Raw genomic sequence first — 12,274 nt, 5'->3', positions numbered from 1 at the left:
AGTTAATAACCGGAAAGTAGATAACTATTTCTTGAAAAACTGTAAGGTATAGAAGTTTTTTTTGTTTCTTACTGGGTTGGAGCAATTTTGACCTGCTGCAGTTAGGCTGCAGAATTAGTAAACATCTAGTACAATAAATACTGTAATTTTTATGTATATGAAGTGGAGCAACTCACAGAAGAGACTGAGGTATTTATTCTGGAATAACTACCACGTGATCGGAGCATTGGTTATGGGAGAGCAGATTAATATCCTTGTTCTGGTTTGGACTGGGCAGAGATTTCAGATTCTTTCACATCCCAGATGAATGCTATAATTATCTTAGCTTTTCATTGTTTCAAATACACTTACTTGGACTGAAATTTAAAGTTATAGCAAACCTGATATTTCTACAGTAGGATTTTTTTCTGAAACTGCTTTTGGCTTCATATCTCAATTGAAGTGTTAAAGAGTGGATTTTGGCTCCTTGTACATTTGAAAAACAAACATTGTATCTGCTCCTGACGTATCTGGCATCTTAATGTCAGATGACATCATCATTGTGTTATCTGTCGTTCTTTAAATTGGGACAAATATATTTTGGGACAAATACATTTTGTCATTGATTATATTTTTTTCTGAGTTATTTCACTGTTTTGAATCATGTAAGTTTATTATTTAAAAATGGAACTACTGGTATTATTTTGCTTCACTATATATTTTTGGCCTGCCAAGGTACTTTCACTGCTTTTTTTTTTTTTTTTTTCCCAAAAGGAATTTAAATCTCTTCATATGGATATTGGTTTGTGGTGTCAAAACCACATGCCACGTTTGTCATATTTCTTACAATTTGTAGCTTTACAGACATTTGATGAATACAGCTGTTGAACAGATTTGTATTATCCATATGAATATTCTATTGACAAAATTTGATCTCTCCTTTGATTTCTGTTATCACTTAACAACCCAGAAGCAGACAATGACTTTATAGCATACATAAGAAAAAATCTGGGTTAAAATACTTGCGTATCCTTAACAAAAAATACAGCTTAGCAAGCAGTTCCTAATTAATTTTGGGACTCAGTTCTTAATTTTGTTAAGTATTATTAGATCATATTTAAACTTAAGCTGTTGGGTAATGATTTATGGTGCATTACCTTATTACCTATTTAAAAGTATTATTCTTAAAGCTGAGTTTTGTTTCACTATTTATATATATTAGTCCTAAGTCCTCCTGGAAAGTAAACTTTCCAGACATGTTACGTAGAGTTCAGGCTTACTATGGAGCATACTGAAAATTGCCCATGCCACTCCTCAGTCAAGAACAATTACAAAGTACCTTCGCTGAAACCTTGCAATGAATTTTTTTCCCCCATGGGGTTAAAGGTAACGATCTGATGTATGTGTGTAGAAAACACTACCAACAGCCTTTTTGTTGCTTACATGGATGGCTTCATAGCAAACAAGGCTTTGTCTTGCAGCTTTCATTCTGTAGTTTCATTTGGCAGTGTACATCAAATCGACAACAGTCTTACGGGCTGGATTTCCTTTTCTTCAGCTGTGTTGTGGACAAGACTGTTTTGATACAGTTATCAGCAATGCTTAATGGTAGTGTAGCCTACTTTCTCCAGCTAATGACCACCCCTTTCACTGGGTGTAACAGTATGGTGTTTAGCTTTTGCTAAATGGCCGTTAAGGAAAAAGAGTAAATGCCTTCTTGTCTGTTAGAAATCTTAAACTCTTTAAACTCTAAGACTTACGCACAAATTGGGACAAAAAACTTGGGTTAAAAATCCAGACTATTTTTTTTTAATCTACCTTCAGAAAGGACCTAGATTTGTATTGTTATAGAAACAATGTTTAATGTAAACACATATGATAAGAATGGAAATAATTACAGCACATGTATCATTTTCTAGGAATAAAGATAAAAAAATAATAATCAGGTATAAATGACTGATAAGTATAATAAGGCAGCTATTTTAGAGTAAAGGTAAGACAGTTTGGGGAAGTCACCATTCTAATTTTTGCAGACTGATGACACTTAGGTTAGTAAAGCAAAGCTAATTACCTTCAATTAGTGAAGAAGCATCAGTGTTTGAAAGAAACTAATTTTATTTTGCCATATGAATTGATGACAATATTACTGCTTCCATAGTGTTAGGTAATTTTTGATAAGTACATTTAGGAATATATTGATATGTTAAGAAGTCTGAAGGATTTCTAAAAATTGTAATTATTCATCAGCTTCATGATACCAATGGACTGTGTGTTTGTACATTAATGTAATTGCTTAAAAGTAGCTTTACTATCATGTATTCAAGATTCTGTTATTAGAACTTAAAAAACTCCTTTCTGGAATACTAGTTAAAGCTGATACCACATTATAAAGAAAATGGAGTTATCTTATGTGTGAGATATATGATCTTTTATATACCCAATGAAACGTTTCTGTGAACACATTTCTGCACATTACTTTTTGTTTGATTCTGGAATACTTTTATAATGAAAAGAAACAGTCTGCCTTCTTATTTTAATTCTTATTGATGAGCCTCATTCTGTAATGGAAGACTATAGTTCTTAAACGGTTCCTAAAGTGTGATTGCTTATTTCCTGAATGTAGTTAGTCTATTATGCAGACCTCTGTTTCTGTCACAAGGGGAGTTAGAGCACTGTTGATATTTTATTACAGTCAGTGGGTAATGAACCAAAGTAACAAATCATGTTGCTATTTAATTGCAGAATTCGATAATTTAACTGTTCCGCAAGCACAAATGTTGACTTGATCACTGTATTTGACAAATAGCTGAATTTAAACTGTTAATAAAACCTCTACTGTGTTTTAAGTGTTGACAATGAAATTATGTTTTTCTTGTATTAAAGAAGAGATACAGATAAAGTTTCAAAATGTGGCATACACAGAAATAGTTTTATGGTGATGAGCTTTGAGATTTTCCTTTTTGTCATTTGCAGTGCTAATAATGCTGCTCTTATTCTTGTGCAAAATTTAAATAGCAAGCTTCTAAATCACTTCAGAAATACTGTTTTCCTAAATTTGTGGTGGTTAAGCATGCATAGACACCTTAACAATCATGAAGAATGTAGTGGATACAGCAAAGAAGAATCGAGAAACTGAATGAGTGAGTCTAGTCATAATTTAAAACTGTAAAAATGAGAATGATTAAAAAAAATAATATACTTCATCAATCACCAGTGTGGTGTCTCAAAACAGTTAATCTGTGCTCTGCAAACTATACTTGAGTTTTGAAGTTACAGAAGGTCCTTTAAGCTCAGTCCTACAACCCCTAAATTATGCAAATAGTCTTTTTTATTTCATGTGTATATTCTCTTTTAGTAGATTTGGATGCTTATTGCAAATTGGAAAACTAGAATGCATATTTGTTGACTATTATAATAAATCTCTAAAAAACCTGCAAAAACTAACCCCCTGCCCCCCAGTAACGTTCATTTTCAGAGTAGGGAGAAGGAGAAAGATAGGAGTATCCAAGAGAAGCCTGAGATGCTCACAAATTCCACAGCTTGTTGCATTTAACTTGAAATACATTTGAAAAAATCCTTTGATTTTTTTCCTCACGTCTTTGTTGTTTGCTTTTAGTCTTGGTTTTTTACTTTCCTTCTTAATGGATAGTCTGGAAGAATACCAAGTGTTACTAAAATAAAGTAAACCAGCCTTTTTCTTGTTTTTCAGTTGTGATCTTAAGAGAATCACATAAAGTAGATCACTTCTCAGAATTACAATCTCTAATGTAAATTTGCACTAAAGATAATCTTTGCCAATACATTGCAAGTGTTCTCAGAATCATTCCTCTGAATGTGTATGCATGTATGTTTCCTGCTGAAATTGTAACTGACCACTTGTCTACATCTACAATTATCTTTTCTTATATTGGTCTTCCATCTTTTGTGTGCATAGGTTGCTATGGTGTTGATGGAGAGAGTGACTCTATCATGAGCTCAGCTTCAGAAAATTCCACAGAACCTTGGTTTTGTGATGCATGCAAGTGTGGTGTCACACCCAGTTGTGAATTGTGTCCTAACCAGGATGGGATCTTCAAGGAGACTGATGCAGGCAGGTAAGACTGAAGAAGTGGTGTTTTGAACTTGATGACATCTTGCATTTAAAAGATGTGGGTTTGCCCTAGTCTGTTTCTGTAGGAGCTAATGTCACAAATTAAGCTTTCTTCTTGATGTCCTCTCTCTGTCACCTCACGTTTGATTTGGGTGCTCTTTGGATAGTCAATCACCTGATTTTTTTGTGTGCTCCAAATATTCTTCATGCCCACTATAATATTAGGAAGATGTTGTCTTAAGGTGAATTAGAGCATGAAGATTTATGGACCTGTGAACAAAAGATGTACCTAGGTGAAACAAAGATCACCATTTACTTCATGGATAAATCTTCATGATAAATCCTGTTCTTCAGTATAAAGTCACCATGTATTTTTATATATATATAGATGTTTTAGTAGCTATATAGAAGACCTTTATTTGTTCCCTTGAACCACTTGTGTGATGCATCTTTTTAAAGAAAGAAAACATACTAGTGAAGGTGATGGGAGTCCTTTAAAGAAACAGGGTTTTTTGTTTGCATAAGGAATGCAGTCTACATTTAAACAAAAAGGGTTTCCTGTGTAGAAGAAATTAAGATCATGTAAACTCCTACTCAGTGTTCAGATATCTGCAAGGATAATGACGTGAAAGGCTTCCCTCACTTAACCAATGGCTTGAACTACTGACAGCAGGGACCGGGGATCAGAGACTTGGAGAAAAAACTGTGTACTTGTTTTGGGTTTGCTCAGACTTGGAGGTTGCACTGAGAAAAGCAGGGTTTGAGTCCCTTGAGTCTCACTGCTGAACAGTAGATGTAAGTTCTAGCAAGCACAGCTGGTGTGGCTGGTCACTGGTTCTCTGATGGTGGCTGAGCTTGTAGTGTTCAGTATCTGCTGTCAGTCACTGTAGAATCTGAGCATGTGTTCTCCTAGTTCAATTTAATCAGCTGCCAGAAAGCTGCAATTTATGGCTTGCTAGTATTGTGCTTCTTTCATGGTTAATCCTGAAGAGTAGCAAAACACTGAAGTGCTCTTCTTTAGTTAATAATGCCACTAAAAAGAATGGCAAAAGGGGAAAACACTTTCCAGACTAATCATATTGGACTGGAAGTATGTAGCCATTGGGAAAATCAAAGCATCTGCTCCATTTCAAGGAAGAAAAAGTAGATTTTATTCTTTCAGTAGTATTCTGCTTCATGCAAGGTAACACCACTGCAGCCTTATATGGGCTCTGCTCAAGTCTGTTGACTTTCAAGTATGATGGGAGGGGGAGCATTTCGTGCTGCTTCTAGAAGAGCAAAGGACTGGGTGTTGGTAATGTCAGGTAATGGAAAAAAGTAACAAAACTATATTGAAGTTGTGCTAAAGGTATTCAGACAGACCTAGTATATTATGATTATTTTGTATTATGAAAATCATAGTCTTGATTTTGAGTGACTTTTGATAATTTTCAGCTAGAGATGAGCTTTTTAGGATGGAGTTCAAGTCTAATTTGAGACTAAGGAGGTTAATTTTCATTGATGTCTTCTACTCCTGTCACATTTGGAACATAAATTAAGAGGGAGATATTAACAGTAATTACCAGTGATGTCTGATTTACGGTCAGTGTTACTGGTTTTTGGTGGGTGGTTGGCTTTTTTGGGTGGTTTTAGACCACGACAGTTATGTTCTTTTTCCATACATTTTACAGCCGTAGAAATTGCAGGTGTGTGGTAATATACAAAGCTTTCAGATGCTGGGCCTGTCATAAGCTTTCCATTGATCTTGCTAACAAGGGAAGGCAGTAATTAGTTGGTAATGCTGCTCAGAGGAAAGAGGAGCTTTCTTAATCCTGTTTGAACATATCTGTTAGAGATAAAGAAATATAAAAGTCTGCAGATGTATCTCACTGATGATGATGGATGAGTTGGAAAGAATCCAGTTAAATATTCAGTATTGGTACATATACTTTAAGTACTTTAAAATTTAGAAATGTCAACATGTGTTACTGTAAAACCTTTTGTGTTTTTTAATATGAATTCATAAACACATTACTATTTACACTTAGCTATATATTTTAAAGCAATGTCTTCTGTACTAACAAATCACAAAATACAACCATGTCCTCACTCTTTCTTCACCCACTGGTTTGTAGTGGTCTTCATGGTTTTTCCTACTCATTGTGAAGGGTTCCCTAATTAGATTTGCACAAAAGCTAGGAACTGAGTTAAAATGAAGTAAAAGTTTAATCTTACCATCTGTGTTAGTAAGCTCTTGTATATGTTGTCACTTCAGTATACGGCTGTCTTGGAATGTGTGCGTAAGCATATCCATATTTGTCGTTTTCCCCTTGCTTTTTTCCCCTAGTTCCTTTGTGTTCGCCGTATTTTTATTTTATTATTTTTACTTTTTCAGTCTTACAGACTTTACTGTTGCTAATCCTGTAACGATCTGGTCCTGCCATCATTAAAAGCTCGGCTGAGCTGAAGATGATGTTTAGGAAAGCTTTTTTTGATATACTGAGTTGTCTGTCTTCAGAAAATTAAATATGGTATTAAAATGTCGTAAGTTGATTCAGGTTGTGTGAATTAAATTGTACATCCCCTTGCGTTGCATTTCTCCCTTAGTTTGTATTTTTTCCTGATAGCAAAAACATTTTGAGTTTGTGTTGGGAATAAAGAGATAATGAGGGTATTCATAACACTGAACTTTGATCATTGAATGCAGGTGCCAGCAGTAACCTTTGGAGGCATCTACCTTTCTCCACTGAATGTACACTGAGCTGAACTTCTCAGTTTGTAGCTGAGATGCATTTTAAAGATACACATAGAGCCTGCAAAAACAGATCTTTTTGTCCCTTCATGTCTTCCACATGCATCTTTTAGAGAGGAAACAATGAAAGTAGAGGAAAATACTGTGCTGTTTTTAAAATAAACAAGTAACACAAGTGAGTCAGGATTTGTAGTGAGTGATGTTGAACCCGTAGGAGCAGTTACTCTTTTTAAATACTTCCAGGATTCAGATTCTCAGTTCCTGGTCTGTCTTAGGTTCAATAGTATCTGTGCGTCTCCCTTATAAAGCTGTTAAACAGTTAAATTGTACTTTTCAGTTCTGTTTTCTATTTTAATAATAATGCTGCTATATGGAAAAAAATGTTTTTAAAGACTAAAGTCAATTGTCTAACAGGAAATGTGAGAATCAGTATCACCTGGCAAATTTTATTTCAATCTTTTTATTCCTGTGTTCTGTAAGTAAGTTTAAGTGTTGCGTATGTCATTTCCTGTATAACCATAATAGAAACTAAGTCAACATTTTAAAAATTGCTTAAATTTCTTCTTGTAAAGTGGTGGTATGCTTTTTGGGTAATGTAGAGGTGTTTTCTCTGTGACACTGATTCTCTGTGCAGGAGCACATGCTTGCTTTGGTGATTGTAGGCTTTAACACAATAAATTGTTATGATTATTATTTTATTTTTACTTGCTAGATAATGTGATGACTATTGTAAATAAGTGTATTCTGCCAAATAAATAGAGGTTATGTAATAGGAAAACCAAATACTAACTATGATGTGAAAATTCCTGTGCTCTCGTTCTTTCTACCATGTATTTACAAATTTGAATTCCCCAGGGTAATGGGGCAATATAGGCTAAGAGTAGGGTCTTGGGGCAGGCAACGTCCATTATGTTTTCATTGTACTCGGTAAACTGCAACCCAGTTCAGTTCTTCTCTTGAAATACTAACAGAGAGCCACTACTGAATAACAGAATCCTTGAACTCACCATTGTTCTCCATCCCCTTACCACCTTTAAAAATAAATTCTTCATGTGCATCAGTACTGGAAATTACACAAACCAAACCTATTCAGTTTCTCTTCATAATCGAGTTGGAATAATTTCTCTGTTCCTATGTGAAAGGTGAATCATTAGCATAATGAGGTGCTTAATTTCTCACCACAAGCCTCTGTACATTAACCTCTCAGACTCACAAGCATAAATGTGAATTTATGAAATTTTATTTCTCAAAATACTATTATCCAAGAATATGAATTCTGTCCCTGTTTCGGTATGGAATTTTTCTTCTTTAATCAACATCTGTCATCATTGCTCCAAGCTAAATGGATGGTAGAGTAACAAGGAAGATTATTCTTCTTTGATTATCCAATTTGTCTTAATTACAAGCTTCTAAAACATGTGCAGCTAAACAAATGAGCAGGAAAATATTTAGAACTGGTATTAAAAGCAGCTGAAATTGCTTCAGCTGTGAACTTGACTAACTTGTGTATTTTTTTTAATAAAGATTCAGGTCTGGGTTCATGTATAGGTGGTTAAAGAAACGAGGCACTTGTGTGCCAATCACACTGAAATGGCAGTTTAAATCTGTAATACTCTAATACTTGGGTGACATGTACTAGCACATTTTGAGAAGGTCAGTATGAAGCAAGCAGCCAGCTGTTGGGTTTATCATAGATAAACTCCTACAGAGTGCAGCAACATTTAATACACCAGTGGAGCATGAAGAAAACTGTGCAAATTAAATTGAGAAGCAGCTGCTTGTAGAAGATGTGTATCTTTATATTGAACTTTGGAGGGTACATTTAGGAGGCTGCATTAAAACTTGCTATCAAAAATCTCCAACCAGAACCTTGGATTTTCGTTAAGAATAGTAATTGTGGAGATATATTACTTCTGTTTATACAAATTTGTTCTATGTAATACATTTTGAATCAATAGAAGAGTATTGAAAAGAAGCCCTACAGAATTCAGATGGTTTTTGTTTACAAACAGGCAGTCTCTTTATCTCAAGATTACAGGTCTCATTCTCTGTGTGTGGTATTTGCTTTTTTAAAAAAGAATTTTGATTCCTTTTGAAAATGAGTAGAATATGCTCATTTAAATGAGGTATTTATTTTGGTAAATGCATACTTACCAAAATACACATTCATATATGCACATAGGCACTTTTTGTAGAAGATCATTTCATAAATGTGTGGTAGTGATTTAGGCTAAACTATTGCCAGTTCTGGATATAGTGTGGAGGGGCAGAGATGGTACCAGATGCTCTATTGCTGCCTCGCAGGAATTTCTTGTGCCTCCATTGCTTTTGTGGGGAGGCAGACAGAAGATGTGCTTTTCATATACTAATGAGGAGAACCTTATTTTTTGCATATAACATTGTATTAAGTTAGAGGGTTGTGCTGGCATGCTGGAGTGTTTATGCTGAAGTAAGTACAGTGATGAGCTTTATTCCCTGTCTGAGCAGCAAGAAGTTTGGCAGAACACTCGAGTATCTCAGCTTGTTCTCTGGCAGATAGCATGGTGTCATGTTTGTACCATCTTTTTTAAAGACAAGGTTGTAACTAGTTTTTAAAATTAAAGTTTTCTTTGAGTCTTCTAGTAGTTACAGTGCTGTGACCAAACTATTTTGTGGATGTGGAGAACCCTAGTAAAATCTGTAAAGGCAAAGCAATGCAGTTGTTGCATGTAAGTGTGTATTTGGGATATACGTTATTCTCTTTGGTTTTAAATTTTTATGTTTTAAAGGGAATATACCATTTAGCCTCTCAAGCCTGATTGATTTAGCAATAGGGTAAAAAAATTATTTTCAAATACACTGATCTTGTCATATATGACACTGGATCAGTCAGTGCTGTGGCTTATGTTAGATTTAATGAGAAATTTCTTATAGAGTGAAGTGAGTTAATGGCTTCTAAGTAGTTTCTAATTTACTGGGATTTTCCTGTTATTCAGTTCTTATTATGGACTATTTTGGGGGAAAGGGCTAAATAAATAGTCTGTCCACCAATTTTGTATATTACAAGGTCATTGTTTTCTATTGGAAAGACTAAAATGTATATGTATTTTTGAGCTTGCTACTGAACCTTTCAGATCTTGCTTTTTTTGAATTTCTGTTTAGACATATGAGTAATATATAATTAAAATGAAACTTAATACTACTGAATGTGGTAAATTCCACCTTTGTAGGTCAAAGGACCACTGATGAGAAACATGCAGGTTTGGGAAACATGGGAAATCAAGGTTACATGTAGCTCCTGATTAGTATAACCATCAGTTTCAGTATTTCTCTCATCTGTAGACGGCCAGTTAATAACAGGTTAATAAACATGCTGTTTAAGTGCAGCTGAAACCAGGAACATATTGCTCTGGTCCCAACTGAGTTTTTTTTAATTTACACACAAACAAGCAAGAGGGAGAAGAGAGAGGTGAAACAGTTGTAGAAGATTGGGAAAAATGGCACAGCAGCATGGATGCAAATTTAAGTAGATGGTAACGGGTCTTTGCTGAACCTCTGATATTTAAGGAGATTGGAAAATTGCAGTATGTGAGTAATGAATGAGCTAAGGGAAGAAGTGTTTCAGAAGTGCATCACGAGTCTTCTTGAATACAGAGAGTCGATTCTGTAATTCTATTAAAACAGAACAGAAGTTTTAGTCTTCACTAGTGATATATTTACTGTTAAAAGTTAATGACTGGGAAGATCATAAAATGCCAAAGTAACGTGCTTGCTAGGGGTCAAACACAGCTCAGTTACGCTTGAAGTCTCTAGTTCTATCCCGTGTCACCTGGGAGCTTGTAGGTTCGAAGTGGTATCTACACACCTCTGCAATTGAAAGGCTTTTTTCTTGAATATTATAAGATAATAGAAAGTAGCAATCTTGACCCGTCTATGACAATTTACTCCCCCCTAGTGACTTACCGAGGGTTAGCAAATAGTTTCAGGAATTTTGATAAAACAGAAAGATTATTTTGGGGAGGAACACTTTGGTTTTTGGAGTAGTTTGTCTCAGGTGATTTGAGTCATGCATGCTGTATAGAGCAGATTTTGAGTTTGTCACTAACTGATGGTTTGTGGCAATGAGAGTTGAATCTTTTAGAAAGCATTCATTGTGTAAGAAGAAAATTTATCTTCTGCTAGGAGGCAGAGTTTCAGGAAGTTTATGAAGATGTCTGTCAAAGGCAAACTTGAGGCTGAAGCCTTTACCACCATCGTGTTATATTTAATTACTAGACACTGAAGTCCAGCTTCATGCTGTCTCTCATTTTATGCCCCTCAGGCTAGAGCTTAGTGTTGCTGTGACTACCTGTATGATTTTGTACCTCCCCTTTCCACCCTCTGCCTCATCATGAAAGTATCTGTCTGCCTTAGCTTTATAAGTAATACCAACATCTTCATGTACGTTTCATGCTATATGAAAAGTGGTGTGGAGCCCCACATGAGAGCCATCAGAACAGAAAGGTGGTGCCAGCCCTTGATCCAGACAGGCAGAGCCATCCCAGTGGCTTTGAAAAGCCTTACTCTATGATTCAGTGTGTGAGCTGCCGAATTCCAAATGTGCCTTCTTTCCCTCCTTCTAATGTACTTAGCGTCAGACACGTTGCTTCTAGTTTCTGTAACATTTATTCACAAGGCACTTTGAAATCTGCAAATGGTGAGTATAATATAAGATCAAAATGTTGATAACAGTAACCTAATTTTATCTGCTGTTTTAGGTGGGTCCATATTGTTTGTGCCCTCTATGTTCCAGGAGTGGCATTTGGAGATATTGACAAACTGCGGCCAGTAACACTTACGGAAATGAATTATTCAAAGTACGGTGCCAAGGTAAGTTTAGAAGAGATGTACTGCCAACAAGTAGATTTATTTTACATTTTTACATACGATAGAATAACACATATCTTCAGCTTTATTTTTCTTGTTTATACCAATTGCAGTGAGGCTCAGGACTAAAAAATGAGATTAACTTTGTTCGTGTTTGTTATACCATTGCTCTGTCCTCTCTCTTTCTTTGCATTTTTCTTAACCCCTGTTCTCCATAATTTCTGTCACTGTTTTCCCCCTAATTTCCTTTATGTTTTACACAGGTGCTAATTACTTTCTTTTAACATTAGTTAGTAGCAGATTGCCAAAATATGGATGGAAAGTGAAGAGGATTACATGGAGAAATGGAAGGTTAGGTTGATTAGGATAGCAACAGATGTACATTCAGTAAGAATTACTTTAGGGTCTGTATAATTACAAGCTAGAATGCATACAAGAAGGTTGCTACAAAGCAGTATTTAAAAAAATCCACAACATGAGGCCTCAGCTTGTACAGAAAAATGGCTTTAAAATTAAAATGGTTTTACATGTAAATGTTTTCAATCCATATGAAAAATGATCATGCACAAACCATACAGAAAACCATTGCAATGGGCAGAGGACAGCACTCAGCAATTTGCTCAATACTG

General features: G+C 35.2%; 1 protein-coding gene across 1 annotated transcript in view; it reads left to right on the top strand.

The window, feature by feature from the left end:
• PHF14 (PHD finger protein 14) overlaps positions 1-12,274 on the top strand; it is a 174,045-nt gene that overhangs the window by 27,542 nt on the left and 134,229 nt on the right. Inside the window, exons 5-6 of the mRNA XM_055803534.1 lie at positions 3,914-4,073; positions 11,537-11,648. Of these exons, the coding sequence (XP_055659509.1) occupies positions 3,914-4,073; positions 11,537-11,648 (272 nt within the window). The remainder of the gene's footprint in view (positions 1-3,913; positions 4,074-11,536; positions 11,649-12,274) is intronic.

Source organism: Falco peregrinus, chromosome 5 (assembly GCF_023634155.1).
Source record: "Falco peregrinus isolate bFalPer1 chromosome 5, bFalPer1.pri, whole genome shotgun sequence".
In the NCBI taxonomy this organism is placed as follows: Eukaryota; Metazoa; Chordata; class Aves; order Falconiformes; family Falconidae; genus Falco; species Falco peregrinus.
The sequence above is the reverse complement of the archived record's forward strand: the minus strand, read 5'-3'. Positions and strand labels throughout refer to the sequence as shown.